Raw genomic sequence first — 24527 nt, forward strand, 5'->3', positions numbered from 1 at the left:
AATTATTTCCCTGATGAGTCTGAACTGTGAAGAGGGAAAAAGGCAGCATATTCCAGTGGGTGTTTGTGGTGCAGTTGAATCTTCCCATGTACCCCAACTGCAGGTGCAGTGTCTGCCTGTTTAGATGTGTGAACCTACTGAAGCGTGTTGAGCTTAAGCACAGAGAAACATACCTGATTCTCCAAGTTGCAACAGATAAATGGGGTTTTAACCATAACAATTGTGAACTTGGGTGATGGGAGTTGTTTTTTTCTTCTTTTTTTTTTTTTTTTTTTAAATTAATGTCTTACAACTCAAGTTCTCAGAAGAACCTAGAAGTTCATCTGAGAATCCAAATCAGAGGGCATTTCTGTGTCAAACAGGTATCTGCAGGTGGGTAGGGCTCCTGGCGTGCAGAAAGCCCCAGATTGCAAGTAGGGGATTTTTGATATCTGCCTTGGGAAGACCAAATGCCAGGGAGGCTGGAGAGGGGCCAGGAGGAAGGAAGAGGCCTTCCCGGGGGCACGGGAGGCTTTGAAGTGTGACCCTGAGCAGAAGAGGGGTGGGCAGGGTGGGAGCGGAGGCGAGAGGCAGCCGGGGTGGGCAGAGGGGCGCAGAGGGGTGCGGGAGGCAGGAGTTGAAGGCAGGGGTCAGGGCACAGGGTGTGGGCAGGGGGTTCCCAGCCCTGGGGACAGCAGTGCTGCGAGCTGGGTGCTCTCCCAACAGGCTGCAACAAGCAGCTGGGGGAAACAGGCTGGTTTTTAACTGCTGGTTTAACATAATGAGGGCTGAGCAGCCTCCAAAGCAGCCCTGATCACATGCCTCAGGGTAAGCAGTGGCTGAAATAGCAGTTTAGGAATCAGGAGACCAGGATTTTATTCTGTCATCTGCAGTGGTTTCAGGAGTGACTTTGGGCAAGAAGCTGATGTGCTTGTGCTCTGGTTTCTCTACCACCAAAAGGTGTTGCTCAGCTGGATACCCCGCAACTGAGTGTCTGGAAGTGGAAGCTTCTCCTCTTCCAGTGTGGTAGAACAAAAACATTAAATTGAAAATGAAATTAAAATATGGCAAGTTCAAAACTGTCAGAGGGAATTCCTTTTTCACATACGCTGATGCAAATCATGGCTAACACCAGTGACTAAGGTGAAGTGGCGTCAGTGGGAAACAGAATTAAGTGGGGTCTGTTTAGTGCCTATAAAAGTAATAAGCGCACACTCATCGAGCCCTGACCCAACGTTTCTTTTGTAGTTTAAAATTTTTTAATAAAGTATTTTTTGCCCACCTTTTTCTAAGAAAAATGTTGAAATTAATCTTTGCTCATGTAAAATGCAGTTGCCATATGACTAATGGTTATTTTTAAAGTGCTGAGTGAAATGTATGCATGTGTGTGTCAAGGAGACAAAGAGAGGGAGTTTTTGTCTATTTGCTGTGGTAATTGTTTATGAATATAGTTGTTTTTTCCAATTATCCTTTCCAGTTTTAATATATTAGCAGCCTTGTCTCCATTTCTGTCGCTTGAGGTTTGTGTGTAAATGTAGAAATTCATGCTGTCAGATATTTCAGTTACAAAAACATCTTAAGCATTATGTTTTATTCATAAAATGCCATAGAACTGAGATGGGGAGATTTGTGGAAAAGATGGCACTGAAAGTTAAACAATGGTCATACAAAAAACTGTGTGGCCATTCAGATGATTTTCTGGGGCTTGAACTGAAAATTTATTTCATGTTCAAAAACAAAAGAAAAACTCTGAAATGCCAGAACTCAGGCTAGTACCTGAAGGAGAAGTTAAATCCACAGTCAGGGCTGGAGAATTAGTCCTAAGGCATATTAGTATGGCTACATGAGCAGAGATACAGTATAGAAGTGGAGAATTAATTTCTTCTACAACACCTACATGATGTAATCTTGCTTGTGCAAAAACCCACTGGAAAATAGATGAGGTGGCCAGTGGAGTCTAAAGTCATTTGCACTTGGAATAAATGAGTCTGTGAGTGAAGTCCTAGTCCCCCATATGTCAGAAGTAACAATCTCACGGAATTCACTTGGTCTACATTGTATTTAAAGTTTTAAGTAACTAGTGCCCAGCTGAGGCAACCACGATTGACCTCTGTATCAGGGGCAGTGTAAGTGCCAGATACTTCATCTGTATGTGTGTGTGTTTAATGTGAAAGCAGCTTTTGTTTTACAATTGCTGCTCATGCCATAGTTCGTGGGGACTGGTTTTCATTAACATACTTAAGTTTTTGTGATTTAACACTATTGCATGATCTGAGTGTTTCAAAATGTCTTGAGCAGGCCCTATCCAGAAGTTTGCCACGTGTCTCAGTGCCCTTTCCCAGGGCAGGAGTCATTTCACACTGCTGGCATGACATGATTTCCTCCAGCAGCACAGCAGGAACAAATCCTCACAGGTTTCAGAGGCTGTGAAAGTCTGCATGGTTTAGTAATCCCCTTCTTCATCCACAGAAATAAAGGGAATCCATCTTTTTCTTCCTCAAGGTTAACTGCAGTTATACTGGAGCAGGGTATTTTAAATTTATACTATTTAGTTTTGGAGCTGGAGGTCTATAAATGCTACTGTAAGGCTTCTGGTGTTCAAACATTATTTCATGTTGGCATTTTTATTTGAAGACCCAAGCATGGCCAAGGAAAGGAAACTTCCGTACTTTTCTTTTTGTGTTACATCTTCCAACTGGAATATTTTCAAGCACGATAGAATTGAACATGAGATTTGGAGAGGGAAAGAGAGGAGAAAAAGGAGTCAGCTAGAAGAGGTGATGACTCCAGTGGGGTACTTTGCAGTTTAGTTCTCTGGGGACTGAAAAATGCTTTCAACCACTGTGATGTTGCAACAGCCCAAAAGAGGAGAGAAAAATCCACGTCTGATCTAGACCAACCAGAAACTAAAAACAAGGGACACTTTGAATTCTTAGACTCTCACCACAACTGAAAACTGTGTTCAGGCCAAGGAACTGGAAAATCAGTTTCTTGGGTTAGAGAAATGCTTCCCTGAAGAGTCAGAAACAGCTTTCCATTTTAATTGGTACAGAAATGGTTGTATTTTGAAGCAGTGATCCTAACATTTGAACCCGTGCAAAGATTTGCAGTCAGGGCTTTGAAGAGCTTAGTGAAATACTACAGTAAAACAAATTTTTCTGTGACAGTTTCTTGCCATTTGGCTCTGTTAGTCTATCATTTGTGACAAAATGGAAAAATAAGATCTGTCTTCATAATGTACCAAAAAGAAATCTGACTGCAAACACAAGTCAGGAAGAGGCATAGGGACAGGAGCTGAGTGGTGTAACCCTAGATCAAGAGATGGTTATGAGAAATCATATACTGGGGACCTCAGAATCCCCCTGACCAGGAGTCATTGAATGTGGTAATTGTTAAGGAGAGCTTTGAGAAGAAATGTTGAGTAAAAATTACTTACGGTGTGCTTGTTTTAAGAGGGAAGTGTAGTAAATTTCAGGACAAATTTTTAAGTGGCAATAGCACAGGCACGGCCTATGCTGTAGGCAAAATAAATTTTCTGAGCTAAATGACTGCTCTCAGTCAGCCAGGCTCAGTGTTTGTTTTTGGGGTGAAATACGTATTTCCTTCATTGCGCTTGTACGAGGATAGCTGAAGCCTGAGAGGAGGACTCTGGGGATCTGGTTGTAATGGCTGGTCATAACACCTGCCCTTTATGGGATGAGGGGTGAAATCTTGCAAATTTGCATTGCAGAATAAGGGATGAGATCAGAAAGCCCTGTACTTAGTTTTACAAGAATCAAGAAAATTAGGGTTTTTCTATTAGTCTTGCACTTTTAAAAGTGACGTATCATTACTAGTCTGCTTACTGTGGAAGATGTTAGGCTAAATAAATTAATCTCATGCAGAACTGCCCTGCAGTCTTCTGGATTAAAATTATATATGTGTCAAGCATGATATTGTTTTATATTTATACATTTTTGAGCAATATTTTCTTTAAAATTACTCAGTCAATATACTTGACTCTGGTAAAAGTATCATGACTCCTACAGCCTGTATTTTCAAAGCTTCTCTTTTGCATAAGAGCACCACTGCACTTTGATAGCAACACATGACAAAAGATGACAAAATCAAGGGAGTTTGAAGATGCTAGGCAGTCAGTTCTTGTAGCATAGTGATTTTTTCCTTGATCTTGCAGAACTGCAGTCAAGTAACAGACAGATCATGTTTTTCAGGATTAAAATCATGTATGTGGAAAATGAAGGAAGAACATCTTATACTTCTGTTCAAGTTTGATAGGTGCTGTGGCCATAAGATGGTTCCAGAAATTCATTCATCAGTTCTATCCTTTCTTTTTCTAATGTTCTTTTTTCATCTGATGGCCATTGGAAAGCACAACTCACTGTGCTAGTTCATAAGGACAAGATGGTATGTTGGGAGTATTGTGTAACAGGGATGGGGAACTTCACAGGGATGATTTTATGTTCCTCCAATGCACATTTAAGTATTTTTCTGGGTAGTGAGCACTAGTACCTTGCATACATATGATTATTGAGTGCAAATATACTTGCAAGCTCCAGCTCACAAGAAATTCTCATCTGAAATTTGTTGCCTGTTTCACTTGCTTAGGGCAAGTTCTGTTCACCTGTGGGTTTTTTCCTCGGTATTCAGGTCTGAGTAGCGTTCCTTGCTTTGGCTAAATGAAATACATTTCAGAAGGCAGTTGCCTATTGCCAAGAAGAGTCCTAATGCAAGAATATTTCCGTCTGGAATGACTAACATGTGCCCAATGTACGTCCAGAATCACATCCCACTCTGCAAACAAGATTCACTGATGAATTAATTATCTTCTTTCTCCAAAGGGCAGTCAAAAGATGAAAGGGAAAAACTGGACATATTTCAAAAAATGACATTATATGAAAAATAGGTCATTCAGCCAGATTGCAAATCACAGATTTTCAAAAATGTGGAATGTCAGGCAGTCCTATTTGAAAAAATATGGCTTCCCTTGCTTGTTGCATATTTTGCTAGTGATGGAAAGAACATATTCATAAAGGAAAGACGGTGTTTTAACTCCTACTTAGGATACTGCCAACAGTACTCAACTTGTTTGGTCCAGGCTTATGCCAATATAAATACAATGCATTTGTCCTTGTTCAGTTTGTAATTCTTTTGTAACAGAAGCAGCAAAGTTATTTTGAACAGTTGTAAATATAAAACTTATACAGTGGTTTCTGGTATTTCATAGTTGCAAATATGGAGTCTGTTTTTTGTGAAGATACTTGATTTTATTGAATGCGTCATGTGCATGGCTGATGATATAAAACCCCATATAATAACCCACTGACTTCTCATATATCACTGACTCAGTCAATAAAATATATAATTGTGGTGCTAATTAAATTGCGATTTTTAAGCTGTGTCTTTAACAAAGGGATTGCTTGTACCTACCTAGAATTAAAACCAGAGCTATCAGTCTAATTCAGTATAGCTGTCGATTCTAAAAACAATACACAGAAGCTGCAACTTCTTAGCTTCAGAGGAGCAGGTCTGAGGAGGTGTAAATCCTTCACTGAAGAAGAATGCACAACATGCTGCCTGCTGTTTAATTGGTGCTACATGTATTAGCAGAGCAGAGACCATAACTACATAAATCCCCCCAAAAATCAGCTATTTAGTAATCTATTTGAGCAGTACCAGTGCTGACTTCCTGAAACTGGCAATCCAAAAAAGGCAATACAGTATTCATCTCAAAAATTAAAACCCTAAGCCAATGTCATGTGTAGTCCTCTCAGATGCAATTATTTATTCTAGTATTCTAGTTTGTCTTGAATGTGCCTGGTATGTTTTTATATGCTGTAAAAATAAATACAGTGGTTTAAAGCCCTGGAAAGTCCAAGTAGGTATTAAATAGTCCAGCACTGCAGAAATGCAGGGTCTGATTTTCTGAGATCATCCGTGCTCTCTGTGAATATCTGATCCAATTCAGCACATCTGGGCATTTCTTCTGCAGCTGCCAGGGAGTTGGCCATGTATTCACAGAGCTTTCCCCTGTACCACCTACTGCAAGTGGTTGTGGTGTCCAAAGCAAAGACCAGACATAAAGCAGGCTTATTGGAGCTACTAGTTGAAAAAAAACCAAAAAAACAAACCAACAGGTTTGAAGGGAGAGGTCGTACTCTTATTAGGGCAACTTCTATAGTTGGGAAAAACAGACAAGCTTTTAGACAAACAAGACCACTTCTGGTCTGGAACAGAAGCAGGGGTGTTCAAGCTAAGACCAAAATGAAAACAATTGCTCTACTTTTACTTTGTCAAGTGCTGGTCAGACTAATTGGCCACCTTCTAGAGCCTGCAGAGTCATCAAGCTCTGAGTTACGAAGAAAATATTTTTGATCCAGTTATCTCAGTCTGTATTAATCCCACATATGGCTCCACCAGCTTCAGCAGACAAACATCATTATCCAAGCATTTAATGATCATTTCCATTGAGGATTTGTTTATTTATAGAAGGCAGGGTGGCCTTTGTGGGCAGAACTCTAGGCTGAACCTCTGAAGCCCACTCTGTCTTCCCTAAGCTGGCCTACTGCGTGATCTGCAGTGAGTGGGTCTGTCTGTCAGCTTCTGTGTGGTAAATAGACATACCAAAACTGGCCTCCTTGCAAAGCCCTTTTGTATCTACAAAGGAGAAGTGCTGCACGGCAGTTATACACTTCTTCATTACTAGCTCTTTTTCATGTGGTTCCTTTAATAGACATTTGAGTTGTGATAGTGTTACACCCTCTTCTGAGCAGGGTGTAACGCTGCTGCTGGTGCTGGTAGCATCTCTGTTTGCCAAATGTGACTAGAAGACTCCTACTACTGTGATGTGAGCAGCTACGAAGTTATTTCTCTAAACTTCCTAATATTAGACATGCTCTTAAAAGGGAAAGGTTATGTACGTTCAGGAGCTACTCAAGTTTCTTTATCTCCCTGGAAAATTATTGCAATCTGAGCAGGCATATGTGGAAATGAGTAACTGTGTAGATGTTCACAGATTCTCCAGTAAAGTACAGTAAATGCCATCTTTGTCACCTTTAAATAAAACACAGGAAAATGAATGCTGAAGCATTTCCCATTATTCTTAATGTATATGTATGAGCAGTCAAATGTACAAATGCATAACCATACTTAACAAAAGCAAATGTATGTACTATGAACATGGGTGAGGATGTGTACATTGGTATTAAATAGTGTGCAGTATATATATATATATATATATATATTTATGTATCTATAAATTATGTCAAATAAACATTTAGGTTGCAAAGCCAAGCAACATTGGGTAGTGCAGAATGCAGATTTCTCAGGCATTCTTAATTAGCCCTTTTCAATACGTAGAATGATACAATTTTACTTGCATGATAACATATAGGACTTTTTTCCTTAACAGATTCTTGCTTCAGCCAGTCAATAGGGGAACAGTTTTTTAACCTTTCTGCTTTTTATCTTATTCCATTGAGTGCTCTGGCCTCAAATCTCATATTAGTGCACATGATCAAAGTATTACACTGAACACAGAAAAAACATTAATCCACTTCCAAGGTTTAGTTTTGCTGTTGCTTCCCCAACAGCATCTTAATATGCCACAAATCCTGATGAACATGTCTCTGCAAAACATCTATGCAGGGTGAGAATTCGATTTTTTTTTACAGTATTATTGCCATCTTGCAAAAGCACTCAAGCACAGGGGGAGAAAGGACAAAAATGTCAGAATGACAACTTTCAGTGAAAGCTGAAAGAGGGAGCTGAGGGAGCCTTTGCATGTGTAGAATTTCCCTAAGACTTTCTCCACTCAAAGCACAGTGCCAGTTGACTTCAGCTTTCAGCACTTCTGCATTTCAGGCCCCAGGTGTCTCTTGCTGAGCACCCAGAAAATGAAGCCAACCACTCAAGAGGGAGGAAATTCCAGAATTATGTCATCATGCCTACACGTGGGGAGGGGAAAGGAGCTAATCGTGCCCAGGCAGTCCAAATTCTGGCATTTGCTAAGATTTTAGCATTTGACTCACAACCCTATCATTCTTTTATCTGAGTTTCTCTGTGTATGTGTATACATTTCTCTGTAAATAAATAAGGACATCTAAACTCTGTCTAATCTGCTAAAAACTCTTGCACTGCTTTCTCAGTAAAACTATTTTGATGTTTGTGCCCTTGGAAAAAGGCATGATGTGTTTTAATAACCTTTACTTACTTCCATTTATCCCTACTCTGCATTAAAAGCAGGAAAGGGCTATAGGCAAGCAAATAATTTGATGCCCAAAATCAGAGGGATCAAGGACTTCTAGAAACAGGGGTAAATTTGCTTCACTTCAACCTGAAAACCTGCTGCTAAATCTCAAGTCCTAAATTTGCTGCATCATCCCTATCCATTACCAAATTGCAAGTGAAGCATTAAAAAGCGTTGCAAGAAGCCTTAAAAATCCCAAACATTTCAGTTTAATATTGGTGTAGTTTTTGATTGCTGCCTGAAAATTTTCTCAAACCCTTCACCTTCTGAAACTTCCCTGCACAAGCTGGCAGGTTAGAAACAGGTTAAAATGGAAGCAGAAATCCACATTTAAACAGCTGGTTCCAAAAGCTGGTGCTTTAGGGAATGAAAACTTTTAGTGGAAGACTCACAAAACTTTTGTAGGAGCTGGTTTTATTAGTATCTACCATAATTCTGTCTGTGTGTATATATGTGTACAGCATTGTGATCCTATCTGTGTGTGCATGGTTCTTGAGGTTAGCAGAATATTCACTCCCTGCTGCACCAGACACTCACGCTTCTCACCTGTTCTTTGAAACTGGGAGTGCCTCTCTCTTCCCTGCATCCCCATCTCCCCTAGCACCACAGACCAATGGCAGAAGGAGCTTTTTTTACCCCTTGTGTGTGTACAGCAGTAGAGCTCTTCTCACCAGCTCTCTGCTGACTGTGTTGGATGTTATCTGTCTTTCACGCAGTGGACAGAGCAATGTATTTACCCTGCCAAACTGAACTGCCCTGCCTTGCTGTCTAACAGCTCATCCTTAGTCCTTCTCTGCAGGGTACCTAGGGAAAAGTAGGCACCAAAGAGAGACATTGTGAGTACCCTACCTTTTTTTCCACCTCAGGTTCCATGGTCTGACAAATCCCTGATAAAGGAGTTGGCATACATTAGTGGTGCTTTTAATTCTGGAAATTCCTCTTCATCCATGCTGGGTTCCTCCTCCCTTTCCAGCTTGGGAAGCACATGGTTATCCCTCCTATCTGGTGGCTGGGGAGATGAGCTTTCCCTTTCTCCCCACTGCAGTCATTAGCAGTAAGGGGAGTGATGGGAGATTTTATGCCAAGATTTCCTCATTTTACCAATATGGAAAAGCATATCTGTCCATGCTGAGACACCTCCTTACAGTATGTGGCTGAGGCGTGATCTCCAGCCAAGATCCTGCAGAATCACAGAGTCACAGAATATTCTGAGTTGGAAGGGACCCACAAAGATCATCGAGTCCAACCCTTAAGTTAATGGTCCATATGGCAGCTAGCAACATGTGCCCTCTGGGCTTCTGGGAGAAGTCCTAGGGTAGGCAATGTGGTGGGAATAGTACGGTGCCTATTACGTTATTGAAAACAAAATACAGCTGCATGTTCCTGTTGGTTGAATGAAACCTGTCAGCACCAGCATCTCGCAAGAAGCCAGGACTGATTACAGCCAGCCTTCACAGCAGAAGGTGCCAGTAACCAACCAGCTGGAGAAGCTTGATATGTTTTCCCCATTAACGTGGCAAGTTAGAGAAGGGAGTGTGCCTGGAGAAACACCATAACACAAGGAGCTGTATGGTGACAGCAAGTTGCTCAGAAAGCCCCAGAGGAACTGCAGTGTTTTCCTGATGGCTGAATGCCCCAGGGCCAGGACAACATGTGATCTCTCATGCAATGGACCAATACAGGGCACCAGTGATACTTGCTATGCCTTGGTGGTATGTCAAGCTCCAAAATAACTGCAAAATAATTCCTCCACAGCCCATGGATTTACTCATCCTAATTGTTAAATACTTTTAGGAGCAGCTCTATTTTCATTCCTCATAGTTCACAAAATCTAGAAACCTTTATGTCTTTATCCTCTCAAGAATGTGAGTGGGTTGGGTGCCAGCCCTGGGCACAGGAAAAATGGATCACATTGCTGTAACAAGCTGGTAACAAGTAAAGAAGGCTAGGTAGATTCTGAGCCATTTTGGTGCATCACTGTCTTTTTAGCTCTGCTTGTATTATGTTCTGGTCTGGACAATCAGAACCCTTGTAACTTCAGAGAAACATCAAGGAATGAATGGTTTGCCCTCCTGAATAAAATGAGAACATGTGAGTGTGGGGAGAGAGGGGGAGGGAGAGATGCATTTGCATAGGTCAGGAAAGGTCATTAAAACATCTGGCAGTAGTAACTGACATGTGTCAAATTTTAGTGCTCATTAAATTTGTATTAATGCAAGAATGGTTCCTAAGCTCCAAATGCCACTTTTGGTTGCTATATTCCCCCAGCTGATGGTGATGACTTTTCAGAACTGTGCCATGCTTGTTTTCTTGCTAGTGGCATCTGACCTGAGGTCAGTTTTCTGTTTAACCTATTCCTGTAGGTCAAAAGACAAATTAATCTGGTGAGAATTGAATTGGAAATGAGATATCTGGATAGCAGGTGTCCCAGCTGTGGAATAGCTGGCAGGCTGAAACGTGTTTGTATCTGTCCTCATGCCATCCCAGAAGTCATATCCGAGGTCAGGGAGATATTCAGTTGACATCTGAGAGGGGAAGTTATGGGGAGCAGAAGTGGCAGGTGCCCTGTGCGAGAGGATTATCTTGCAGTCAGTAGGGAAATGTCTAAGAGTGTCACTCTGAGCATAAATGTACATGTTCCATGTATTGGGCACTTTGCCTTACCATTTTATAATTATAAAGAAGTCAGACAATTTCCAGGCCTCTTAAGGAAGAGAATCTAACATATCTTTTTCTTCCTTTTTTTCTTTTTTTTTTTTTTTAGAGGATGAAGATGATGAAGAGATGGTGGAGCCAAAAACACAGGATGACTTAGAGACAGAAAAGCAAGACCAGAAGCAGGAAGTGAAAGAAGGTACTTTAAAAAATGAAAAGGATTATGTTAGATGTTAAACGGACTGGATTCTTCCAGTAGTTGCTCTCATTAGTAGTTTCCGCTATTAAGAACACTGAAATTAAAACAGTAACCAGTTTTATTGATTCAAAACCATATGAGTAGCATAAAAGCAGAAAATTGCATTCCAGAGACCCAGCTGGTAGGGCTGAGAAGATTGTGGAAGGCATGAGACTTGAGCTGTTTAGAAAAATGTCCTACATGTCCTTATAATTTGAAAATGAAGTAAGGATTCTTGGATCCCAGTACTGGTACTCATGGCTCAGATACATGAAAGATTTAAAATGGGAATGCCAGGAATTCCAGCAGCTCTATAAAGTTTGTTGGCCTTCAGAGTACTTGGAGCCCATAACTGTCTGCCTGCTTGAGAGGAGCAAATTTAAACCTAGTGGTAGTCAGGAATCTTCCAGCAGAAAATAATTTCACTTGAAAAATGTTTTCTGTCAAAATCAAAGCGTTTTGTGGGAACTGCCTCAAGGAACTTAAAAAATCCCCCTGAAGCCAGACTGGTCCAGCCCTTCTGTCCATTACTCTCTATTGAGGTGTTCTGCACCATTACAAGAGACAAAAATTCAGGTTACTGCTTGCTTCTGGTGCAGACAAGAGACACTTGCTTAAGTCATGCATGTCAGCACTGATGTGGTAGATATATTTGGTGTCTCTTTTCCTTTCCTTGGACCTGTCCTAGCTTTCAAATTAGAAGAAGGATGTGAAATTTGGTCTTTCTCACCTAGAAATTTACTAGGGTATTGGCTATCCTAGTGTGTCAGTGCCTTCCACAGTCAATTGCTCACTCCTGTGTTGAGTAGGGAAAAAGAACTGAAATAGCAGCAGCTGCAGGGTGGAAGGAAATGGGTTTCTTCTCCAGCATTTCTTACTTTTATTTTGCCAGGACTGCTGAAAATTCTGTTCAGCCTCTTGAAAGATAGCTTACTTGTTTGGGTAGGGCCTAAGTTATTTCTTGCTGTGGTGATCATTACCAGTTTAATTCTGTGGGCTTGGTTTTTCCCAAGATAATCTCAGTAGGGGAAAAATATGGAGCCATTTCACATGGAAGCCCATGAAATCTTCAACTGGGAATACAGCAGCTGATGCTTATGTCTCTTCCAGGGAGACTGGTATCTTTTCATCAGTATCCAAAATAATTAATCTGGTACACAGTGCCCACATTTGCTATCCTCACCCACTGAAGTGAGTTGCAGTACCAGCCATACCATTTTGACTATAAGTTGGTTTTTCTTCCCTCTTTAGAGCATCGCAGAAATCACCCATGCCATAAATCCTTTCGTGTTCATTGCTCGTTTAGGTCCTTGGGGAAATGTGGAGAGATAAAAGTCCTCCTGCTCCTCATCATTCTGCTTCTTCCACTGGTCCCAGCCACTGATGCCATGGGCAGAGGGACCAGTGCAGACAGCAGGAACAGGAGTCAGGCAAGTCTGCGAAGGCAGGACTGAGGACATGAGCAAGAAATGTGGCAACATAGAAAAACTTCATTCTTCATAAAATTACTTTTCTTTTCAAAACTGTGTGGTCAACTTGCATATGGGCTTTTGCAGTCAGTGGACCTAACACAGTATCTCTTACTGATGGCATCAGAAAGCCATAAAAACCTCTGCACACTGTGCATAAGCACTGTCCTGGGTTGCTGAATGTCCCTGTAGTATTCAACTTAAAGCTTATCCCACACCCGTTTATTCCCACAGAAAAGTGATGCTAATGCTTATACTGGGGGAGAAAGCACAAACTCCTGCAAGAAGAGAAGAAGAAAAAAATCAAAATAGAACTCTGAACTGATTTATTTTACTTTTTTAATGGGCTTTCAAGTTAGCCTTTTATGTACTTTGCTCGCCAGCCACCACTGCCAGCATCTTTTATTTCTTTGCTGTGCTTCAGTAAGAGGGCAGTGCTCCCCTTCCCTGCCTAGCAGACCCTCAGGAGCAGTAGATCATCTGGCCTGGTTTAGCACTGGTCTCAGACACACAAACTGCAGGCTGTAAAAGCAAGGCACAGCTCGTTTCAGCAGAACTGACTTTGTGAGGTGCTAACATCTGACGGGGTTCAAGGAAGAAGAAAACATGCTCATTGCCTGATAGAAAGTGAACTTGACCTGTAGTATGTGTTGTGATAGATAAAACAGTGGTGTGCTGCTGAGAGGCATTAAATGCTGTGAATCAAATGAAGCCTTCGTCCCCAAACTGACAAGGAACGGAGGCCCATGTTTTAGTGTTTGGTGTCATTCTCTCCCTGTTGGCTTTAGCCCTTTTGCCTACAAAATCCCATTTTCCTCTCTGTTGTAATCACCCTTCTCATGTTCTGAGCAACATTCAGAGTTTGAAGCCATCGTTTGTGTTTCATGGAAGTGATTAAAACCATGTTACAAGTCAAACAGGAGTTTAGAAGAACATTTCCTGTCGGTGCTGCACTCTGTGTGCCTACTCAGAATTAATAGCTTTTCTGCAAATTAGCACATAATGGGTTAAAAGCATGTTTATGTTGGCATTAAGTACTCTGGCTTCTTTTTCTCTGCAAGGCAAGACAATATTTTGCAAACTTTTTAAAGAATCTCTAATAGACATTATAGTGGCGCCATTCACACTGCTATATAGTAGTTAAGGCTGTGTCAGCACTTCCATTATGAATCCTGTTTTTCAGGGATTTATAACCCAGCCGTAAAAATTTGCTCTGGGCTGAAATTTGGTTTCAGCTCAGGGAGCACATTTTTTAACAGATTAAAAAAAATCAGCATGGCCTTTTTTGAGTTATAGGAGTGTTAAGAAAGAATCCATGAGAGAGAGAAGTGCAGGGAGAGAAATGAAGACCATTTTTTCATGAATATAACTCAAAAATTGGTCAGGATAAAAAATAAAGTTTGGATGCAGTCTGTTCAGTCTCCCTCTCTCAAGCCAACAGGACAAGAGTGCTCTATTTTTATAATGGTATTTTAAGAGGAAACAGGATTTTTTTTCCTATGTGGTTTATAGGTAGTTCAGTTTAATTCTTCAGACATTTATTGCATGCTTAATTTCCTCATCTTCCCCCCGCACACCCCAGAGTTGCTCTATGGGGTTTGGTGGGATTATTGAGCAGTCAGGAGTGTTTGTAGGGTCTGACCCTGGTTCTGGACATGTCCCAGCACCACTGTAAGGCCCTCGGTGCACCTGCATTGGGGCAGCCTGTCTGGCATGGCCTCTCTTGCAGAACTTCACTGCCACGGAGACGTGAATCCCCCCAAAGTGGAGTGGGAGATGAAAAACTGACTCGTTGAGCACTTGAAGTGTATGAAGCCTTGGGACCACCTTGTGCTCCTTCCGTGGGGCTGCCTGTTGCCACCCGTGTCTCGGGCACAGGTTCTCCCCGTTGTTTTTGGAAGAAGCGAGTGTGGGATACCTGACGGTGAACTGGGCTGGGCTCTGCCTGTTCCCAGCCTCTCCTGACCACGTAAACAAGAGACTGGTCCCAAACTGTGGCAACAAGTGGGATGGGGTTTTCCACCACCAGAGAGCTCTGGAGCTCCACCTAAGGCTCCTCTTTGTGTCAGTAGAAACCACAAGAACAACGGGACGGGCTAGGTCTTAAAAGTGGGCCTCAGCCTGCATTTATCTGAAGCCATGGGCATATCCACAGAAACTTGCAGGAAAGTCTGTTATGGGAAAGGCTGGGATCTGCAGCTCCAAAGACCTGCTGTGCCCTGCTCTTGCCCTGGCTCTGTGCATGGAGCTCGGGTGTCCAGAGCAGGCTGGGTTGGTGGGGATGGTTTCACTCTCAACAGCTCAGGCATCAGTATTGGAAAAGCAAGACAGGTTGTGGTGAGGTTTGTCATGGCCAGAAATGCCACAGTTTCACTGCCACCAACACCACAGGGAGCTCAGGTGTGCCTACCCATCCTTACAGCCAGCTCAGGCATGCTCAGGGATGGTGTCCAGCACAGCCCCTGGAGAAGCACAGGCAGTGGGAACAGCCCTGCCTGGCACTGTATCAAATTTAAGGCTCTGCAACTTGCTACTCTAAAATCAAAAAATCCCTAAATAAAGCTTGAAATCTTCCTTTTTATGTTCAGTGGTTATGCCATGAAGGGGCTTGCCAGCACAACAAAGGCATGACATATATCAAACCATGGTATGGGACACAGCAAAGCAGGATATGGCATTTGTCAAGCCTGACATGAAAGTGCAAAGCACAAGAAAAACAGGAGGATCACAGGATCAGCAGGCAAGGACTGAAAGCTGCTGAGAGCCACTTCACACCTTGAAGTTCTCACCCTGTGCCTTTCAGCCATCCTCCATCGTCAGCACATCTAAAGTTTACATGGATTTAAATAGATGCTGAAAGAAATAATACAGCTCTTAAAGGGGTTTTAATAATCTCCTTCTGTCTCTCATTATATCTCTGGATTGATAACAAGGCTGCTTCCTGCTTTACTGTTTTTATTAGTTTGCCCTTTCTTTCATTCACTTACTCCTTTTGGTCTTTTTCTTTTTTTTTTTTTTTTTTTTTTTTTTCCTAAATGGACTTAATTTTCATTTCTCTTGTCTAGGTTTTAGAATTGCTGAGATTCCAGGAGAATCCTTGTTATATTTATTTAAATGTGGGATAGTGTTTTTTTGTTTTGTTTTATTTTTTTATGTTTTTTAACTCCCTTGAGAGAAGACTCAAATTCTAGCACTTGAATATTTCTAAATTTATTCCTGCACTGTTATCCCAACTATTTATGTTGTATTTACTACAAACATGCTTCTGCTGAATAAGAACAAGTCTGCATATATTTTATCTTCGTTCCTAAATATTCAAGAAGATGTTTTAATATAATTTTTCGTTTCTTTCTGTTTTGCCCAAAGAAATTTATGGACAAAGAACCTGATGTGAAATACAGTATTTCTGAGGATTATGTTAAATCACATGAAATGATAAAATGTTCCTATTTTTGTAAATAAATCTCGAGTAAATTGATTGTTTTCACATCATTTTCAACTATTGTTTCATATTCTAGACCTTCCTGTTCAAGCACAAGTACATAATATCTTTCATTACAGATACACCTCACAGTTTCTTTCCCTGTGAGCATTTATTACAATGTAGAGCAATTTAATTTTAAATGTAAATTCCATTTTGTTTTGTACAGTATTGTACATTAGCATGGACACAGGGCTGCTTTGGTAGCTGTTGCTGACGTCCCAGCCCCAGAGTCCTTGCAGAGCAGGCTGCTGGTGCTGCGGGGCCCCGTCCATGTCTCGGTGGCTGCCCCCCAGATCCGTGAGCCGTGCAGGGCCACAGATGGGTTCAGCTCCTTGGGGTGGGGTCAGAGCCCAGACACAGCAGTTCATATGGAAGCTATGGTGTCGAAACAAAAGCAGACTATGGAGCTTTCTTTGCAGGAGTTTTCGTGGCACTCCAGGCAATAAGCACGCACTTTTTAGCAGTGGTAAGCTACACACTGCACTGGGCTTTGTTCAGCACAGAAGGTTAGATGTGGTTGGTTTGGGTTTTGTGCCAGGGAGAGCAGATACTTGAAGACAAATGCTGTATTCTTACAGGGAATTTCTGGAGATATTGTCACATCACATAGGTCTCTGTGACAAAACAAAACAAAACACACTTTGATCAGCTACTTATGTTTCTCAGTTTTCCTTAAAGAGAGCCTGTGTTTCTTGAAAGCTGAGATCAAAGTCACTGTAAGCTCCCAGATCGGAAGAAAAATTGCAGAAAATTACATAGCTTCTTTTTATTTTATTTGAGGTAATGGACAGACAGGGAGAAGGAACAAGAAGAAAATGGAAATGTCTCTGAAAGATAAATGGTTAGAAAACCTCCATATTTGAAAGAACAAACCTGTGTGTTTGGGTTTTTTTGCTTATACTTAATGTATTTACAGTAGTTATAGCAGTGTTTTACACTGGAAAAAGTAACGATAACATTCTTGTAAGAAGAGATTACCTCAAATAAAACTTCAGAGGCAGCCGAATGAAAGAAGAAAATAAGGCTAAAATATGAAGCTTAATATTGCCAGGGGGCATCTGGTGTGTCAGTCAGATGAATGAGGTAAGCTGATTTATGCCCTAAAAACTTTAGCCAAGGTGTTCCTGATGGTTTAATAGACTGCTGGCCTCCCACAGATCATTGCTAACTGCAAGGAAGATTTTGCTGAGGTAGAACTACAACCATGTTTCTCCACTGCTTGTGAGCACTCCACAGCTCCCAAGTTTTTTATTTTTTGCCTTTTCCCTTTCTGTTGATTTTGGGTTGTATTTTCTTTGCAGTTATAGTCAGCAAATAGCCAAGTAATAAATTTATATTCCCAAGCTGTAGAGAGGATTTGATTTAGCAAATAATTTTTACCATTTGCAGCAGTTTAACACGAGTTTTCCAATTGCCTTTGCAGTTATTTTCCCCTTCTTTATGCCATTTCTCTGCATTGTCATGCTTGTTGTCTTTGATTCTCGGAAAGCAATGCTTTAGTGGTGACGATGGGATATTGCCTCATTACAGGCTTCCTTGCCACATGAGTTCCTCATTGCCAATTACTGTTCAGCAATGGATGCTGCAGTAGGTCAAGCTGTACTTCTTGCTAGTCTTTTCTTTCACATGCATTGCTACTGTGCAAAGCACTTAGGGGCAAATTGTGCTCCTGCCTTGGTAATTGTTGCTCTGCTACTCAGGGGGACCATGTGAGGGGATGCAGATATTCTCTGGATGTGTGGAGCTCCACAGGGACCACTAACCTGCTGGTAGGAGACATAGGGCCAAGACCATAGGACATCATCAAAGGCTAAAGTTTGTAACTTTTTAGCTGCTCTGTCTCCTGTCAGCTAAATTGCTCCTATGCGTTTTGCATTTCTCCTGCCCTCTCTCTTTAGCTCAGTGTAGTGCAGAGATTTTGTCTTTCAGAACTAATGCTTTGACCACCTGAGGCAAATTTTGAGGCAAAGCACGGTGATAGCAGCCTCTCCCAAGCACAGCAGCCCTGAGAGCAGGTATGCTGAAAACAGGGGGAGCTGAGTACTGCAGGGGTGATGACCACGTCACTCCTCCTGCCTGCTGCTGTGCCCTTCCATCCATTCCTGCCCCATCCAGTTGGGCACTGGAGTGCATGAATCCAATGAAGCAGAGGAAAATCAGATGGAGAGCAAGGGCCACATCTGCCTGATCACTGAAAGAAGCTGTGTGGCATAGCACAGAAACTAGAAAATCATTTTGAGCTGTAGCTTGAAACTGTGTCACTCACTGTTTAATTAAACACTGAGATATGTATGACAGGGCTGGGAGTTAAACTTTGCTGTATGGTGGGTGTTCTCTGAATTCCCTTTTTTGGCTGCCAGTGTTTTAAGCCAATATGGCCTATGGAGACTGCAAGGTCATTTTCACAGGTAAACACCTCAAATCTGTAGTCTAAAGCTAAATGCTTTAGACTTTCAAACAGTAGACCTTTGATCTCCTGTTAAACTTTTACGTAGGAGTCTCTGTAGTTTTGCAGTAAATCTGTTTGTGATATGCTGTTTGTGTTCCTAATTATAAATTTGGAACAAAATTCTCTGTCAGCAGAGCTTTTTGTGCTGGGAATTTAGGCTAGTTGCAAGGTTGGTTTGGGGTAAGTGTAAAGATATTAATGTCATTTCTTGAAATACAAGTAATTCTGAAATAGAACTATAACGATGATTCAAAACACTTGTGGGCAAATACATCATCAATATGCAATACTGCCAGAATATCAATATGACCCTGATAGTGCAATTGAGAACAGAATTTTTTACTGTAGTAACAGCAGTATCCCAACTTTCATTCCCTCTGATACTCGCGTTTGAGTTGTAATTTACAAGCAGGTTGTTAAACTGATGGAGACGTTGCATTGATGCGTTCTAAAGACAGTATTTTTCAAATGAAAGGCCCAACTGGAAATATTGGAAGTAAACGTTTAGCCACTCTGAGTACATGCAAAGAAGCAACTTCATCTTGGGGGAGACATGCTATTCTTACTGCTGCCCAGGGCAGCTTTGCCCATGGCTCGGTGACGTTTGTTGCTCTGGGTCTTAGGATTCCTCTGCAGGAATAACACTGCCTTAAAGAAACTGCTGTTTGGCTGGTTGCTTTCAATTTTGCTGCCTCAGAGAATATCTTTGGTTATTCACTTCATTACTTCGCAAAAGCTCTGAAGCAAAGACAGAATTTGTCAGTGACACCAAGTAGAAATTGGAAGAATTGAAGGGAGAGATTATGTGAGACCTTTTAATATGAAGAACTGCAGTATAAGTTAAGAAGATTATTTTATCTTCGGCTCCTCTGACAGGTCCTCTGTTACATAAGTGTTCTGCTTTTTCCAGTTAGGTATTGCCTAAACGTCAGTCACGGCCATTTCCTGAAATAGGAACACTGGGTTTATTTAATTTGGGGGGGGTTTAAGTATTTTCCATTTCAGAATAATAAATACATAAGATAGAGGACCTCTTCTATGTAAAGGCTACATTCGGATAATATACAGGAGTATGTTTAGATGTATTAAAAACTTCTTAGTCATGATTTTAAGAGTAAAGCTTTGATTTTTCTCCTGACATGGCTATAGAAAGCTTTCATGTCAAAAGAAACCCACTGAAGATGTTGATTCATTGGGAACGGGGTGAAATGTCATACTCCTAACTTCATCATTTCATTTTCCAAGCTCCTCCTAGAGAACTGACAGAAGAAGAAAAGCAACAAGTTCTCCATTCAGAAGAATTCCTGATATTTTTTGACCGCACAATACGTGTAATTGAGCGAGCTTTGGCTGAAGATTCTGACATCTTCTTTGACTATAGTGGGAGAGACGTAGAAGAGAAAGATGGGTCAGTTTGGGGTTTTTTTTGCTTCTGTAAAATAAGTTCTATAAAGATAAGTCCAATAACAGGAAGCCTTAATTTTAAACAAAATTTAACATTTTTATTCTTAAGAAAAGCTTAAATTGTCTCCGTGAAGCCCTGGGTAACTTTGTCATCTGAAATGATATTTTAAAGTAGCTTTGTGATTTACTGATCTGGATTTTGGCAGGTTTTTTAATTTGATGTGTTATTCAGCTGGTTTAATTTTTTGTTTCATTTTTGCAATGAAATTCAAAATTCTGGGAAAATAACTGAAAGAGATAAATGTGTGTATACACAATGTGTGCATACATGTAAATGTGTACATTCCAGTGGTGTACATGTGTGTGCTTATGATATTTTCACAAATTCAAACTAGTGTTGTTTATATTCTACTACTGCCTCAGGTCTGTAATGGATCCCACTTTACCATGCATTGTGGGGATGAAAATGATCTCCCAAAGCGTTTGCAATCTTTACAGCTAAGACGAGAAGTGACAAGTTTTGTTTTCAGCAATTGATATGGGAGCAAAGCAGTAAAACTTGTTAGTTGGAGAGGAAATATTTAGGTTGCAACAGCTATGTATCTGTTGAAGCCTTATGGCAAATCAGTAGCTGTATTGCATAGAAGTTACTGGAGGTTAACCCAGAACAGCACCCCTGTGGACCAGCTGAGTGCATCAGTGTTGGATCAGCACTGAGCTTCAGCCTGTCCTTACAGAGCCACACAGCATCTGCAGTCTCCATCTCTGGGAGAAGGTGCTGTACCTTTAACATTTTAGGAATCATAAGTAAGAAAGGTTTCATTATAGCTTGGAGGTGAAAGTTTGTAAAAGTGGGAGCTGAATGGCCAGGTTCATCCTGGGAGACCAACAGGGCAGAGATGGCCCAGGGTGACCCAGAAGAGTCAGGCAAGCAGCAAGAAATTAAAAAATGTGGTTTTGTGAAACAGGCCTAAAATTTGTTCCTTGTTGCATCATTTTCAGCCAGACACTCAGTGAGAGCAATTAAATCAAGGTGGCAGACTTCCCCAGGCTGAGCAGAGATCTGAGAAATAGTCAAAAACTTTTGCACTGCTTTTCACAGCATTTGAACCCTGGTACTTGAAAATCTGTCACTTTGTTTGAATTCACACAGAGACGTTCAAGCAGGAGCCAACCTTTCCTTTAACCGGCAGTTTTATGATGAGCACTGGTCAAAGCATCGTGTCGTCACCTGCATGGATTGGTCTCTTCAGGTAAGATGTGGATTTGGGAGGTATGTTTCCATATCACTTCCACTTCTCCCTATAAAACTTATGGACAGCCTCTGTTTGCTCTTCTTTATGCAGAGCAGGATGTTATTTTTGAGATAACAGCAAGGCCCTGTGTGAGTGAAAGCACTTTTCTCTGTGAAGAAGAGTGGTGGACGATAATGAAGCTGTCATTGTTTTTGTATATGTTACTTGGTCTTCAAAATCAGGATGTTATGTTAAAACCCTAGGTTAAACCCACCAATATTAAATCTGTACTTTTCCTCCCTCTTTCACTACTTCAGCCAAAAATGGAAATTTTTTTAGGACAAAAGGTTTAAAATTAAACTAACTAAAATTAATTTACTAAATATACGTAATTATACATAGTAGTATATAAAACGTTTTTTAAATGGTGAGAAATAAAATTAATTTTTCTAATATACTAAAACTTAAAATGTGAAAGTATCTGAACAATTTAAAAAGATTGAAAATAGTTCTTTCAAAAACTGCTGGGTCCTGTCTTCAAGTGATTGAAGAGGAGGCTACAGCTGCTCTAGGTCATGCTAAGGCAGCATGCCTGGAATGCACCCAGTTTCTCTGCACTGTAAAGCATTGTCATTGGAAAATAAAACTGATGATAGACCTGCTTAAGCTCTCCAAAACCACTGCAATCACATCAGCAAAGTACAGAAACCAGTTTAATTAGTTACTCTGTTGGAGAGCTGGGATTATCAGACATCATCACAGGTCCTGTTAAATTAATTTGGTTCCAGTTTTACTCCAGCCCCCTTGTCCTGTTTCATTGTTGTTAGCCTGTTCCTAGGTTCTAGCCTTGGGCAAAGCATCTGGTTTCCCTGGGGAGAGAACCAAGGAGACTCTGCTCCTCAATCCACCATACACATATAACAAAACTGCTCCAAGAGGACATCGAGGTCAAAAATGCAGGCACAAGCCAGGCTGGCTACTTGTCCCCAAACCCAGCCTCAGGCGTGCCACGGGATAAGAAGCATGGAGACTTTAAATCCATGCTTCTCTCTTTCCCCTTGAAATGGCCACAGAGCTGCTTCCATCCCTCTGGGTACTTCCCAGGCAAGGTGGCACTGCCTGCACAGAGGACCTGGAGGCTGCAGGGAGGAGAAGAGTCAGGGGGTCCCAGTGAGCACGGCTGCTAGGCTGAGGACGTCTGGGTGGTGCACAACAGCCAGTTGCAGAGAGGCTTCTTGTAATAGCCAGCTTGCACTCCATGTGTGAAATGAAGGATTTATACCTTTGCTTTCATACAAAACATCAGCCTAGAAACAGGTATGCACTATTGTGATGTGGGTGGCCTTTAAGCACATATGGATTTCCACAGAAATCAAATATAAGCCTGAGGAAACACTTATCTTAGGTTGTTCACTTGTTCAGGGGCTGGAAATTACATGGAATTCTTATCTGATATTTTCCTAACAGGCAGCTCTTACTGTATTCCCAGGGCAGCAAGAAAAAAAGCCGCCTCAGAAGAGCACTGCCAAATGTAATTGTTCAGCCCCTGGGGCTTGAAGGCATGTTCTGCTTCCCACCTCTTTGTTCCAGGGTGGCCCCTCCTGCCTTCCTCTTTGTTAACTCCTCATGCTCAGCTCCCTGGCACCCCAGCAGGGGCTTCTCTATGTGGGGGGCTTCTGCATGCTGCTCTACAGTAGCTTGGGAGTATGGAGTTGCCTCCTCTCCTTCCTGCTTTGAGTTGTATCCACGAGACAAGAGCTGGAGCCAGACAGAGGTATTTCACCTAACCACTAGCTCTGCTGCTCACACATGCTCCAGGACATGACAGTGTCCACTGTGCCAAAGAATAACTTGAATAATCATGGGAACTGCAGAACACATTGCTCAATTTTCTGCGATAAAACTGCTGCTGCGAAACAGCCTGGAGGCAAATAGAAGCTTAATCAAACAAAGGACATTGATGCATTGATTAAACAAGTTACTCTGTTCCCAGTCACATGTAGAATACAGTCTCAAACATGTGGGATCATTCATACTGTTCAAGTTAACCCTCTAGCCCCTTGATTCCTTCACAAAGCAAGAAGAAAATGGCCTAGGTGCTTAAGGATCTTAGGGAAAGGCCCCGTAGACTGAGAGTAAGCACAGAGAATGATAGCACCTTCCTCTGTCCATGAGATCACCTAAAGCCAAGAAAATCATGGTTTCTGGGTTAGTGATGTGTCTTTCTGGACCCTCAGGCAGCAGCCTTGAAGGAGGTTTTGCACAGCACCATTTCTATGTTGCTTTCATTTGCAGGATGTCTGGGCACCTGGTGAGGACTGAAACTGTGTAAATGGAAGTAGATTGAGTGGGGCATTGGAGTGTGCAGTGCCAGAGAGGATTTAGGGTACTGCACTTAGCTCTGTCCTTTTAAGAGTCAAAAGCCTCATAATGGTGTTACCCAGCTAGGTATGACCCCAGCATCCGTGTAAACTTTAAACTGTGTTTCCAGTCAAATACATAAACTGATTGCAAAACCTGCCAATAGACCAGCAAGATTTGAGTCAGTGTCTGTTCACGGCCAGATGTGCTGCGAACCATGCCCACTAAACTTCCCAGGAGCATGAACCAGCCCCAAAGTACTTCAAAATTGATACTTTGGATCTGGTCACACACCCTAGCTGGTTGTAGTCATGCTGGCAGGAGGGCTTGCTGCTTCTGCCTGCCCCCGTATTTGCCCCTGCATGACCGCAGGCTCAGCCACTCGCGTGAATGGTCCCCAACCTGTTCAGCCAAAACGTGATGCTCTGTCAAGAGCCTGCTGCACACTCTGTTTACTTGGCCATGGGCCAGCGTGGGATGAAAAGGTTCAAAGGAGAAGCTGAGCTTGCTGTTCAGAAGTGGTTGCAAGCTCTGTTGCAGGAGTGAGAGAGGAGAGGGGTGAGATGAATGAGAGCAGTGGAGGGCAGGGCTGGCACAACTGTGTCCAGAGAGGTGGCATCTCAGGTGTGGAATTAATTCACCCTCAGGTGCCCCTCATGTCTTGATGAGGGAGAAGACATGGTTGGTTGGTCTAATGCTTCCTTTAAATTCCATGCAAGTGAATTGGGTGCTAAATTGTTCTTACAAGCTGTGCCAGCAGCCACGCTCTGGAGGGATGTAGGTACAATCTAGTCAGAGTTTCCTTAAAATGGGAAAGGGGTAGGCTGTGGTGTCCATGTGTCATTGCCAGTTCTTCCACACATGGGTCCAGACTCATTTGGAGCAATGAGCTTGAATAGAAAAATCATCAGCTCTGTGATCCATTATCCATGGAAGCGTACAGAATGTGGGAAGCCTCAGCTGCTGGTGGCAGAAGTTACAGATGTGTGCATTATTTCTTCCAAATGG

At 41.8% G+C, this 24527-nt stretch overlaps 1 protein-coding gene across 10 annotated transcripts in view; it reads left to right on the forward strand.

The window, feature by feature from the left end:
* The window catches only part of DYNC1I1 (dynein cytoplasmic 1 intermediate chain 1), a 211901-nt gene that overhangs the window by 117759 nt on the left and 69615 nt on the right, over window positions 1–24527 (forward strand). For all 10 annotated transcript variants that reach the window (XM_041466643.1, XM_041466639.1, XM_041466641.1 and 7 more), the window contains 3 exons: window positions 10989–11078; window positions 19765–19927; window positions 21077–21176. In XM_041466643.1, the coding sequence (XP_041322577.1) occupies window positions 10989–11078; window positions 19765–19927; window positions 21077–21176 (353 nt within the window). The remainder of the gene's footprint in view (window positions 1–10988; window positions 11079–19764; window positions 19928–21076; window positions 21177–24527) is intronic.

The sequence above is a fragment of the Pyrgilauda ruficollis genome, unplaced genomic scaffold (genome assembly GCF_017590135.1).
Source record: "Pyrgilauda ruficollis isolate IOZ18807 unplaced genomic scaffold, ASM1759013v1 scaffold2, whole genome shotgun sequence".
NCBI classification, from domain to species: Eukaryota; Metazoa; Chordata; class Aves; order Passeriformes; family Passeridae; genus Pyrgilauda; species Pyrgilauda ruficollis.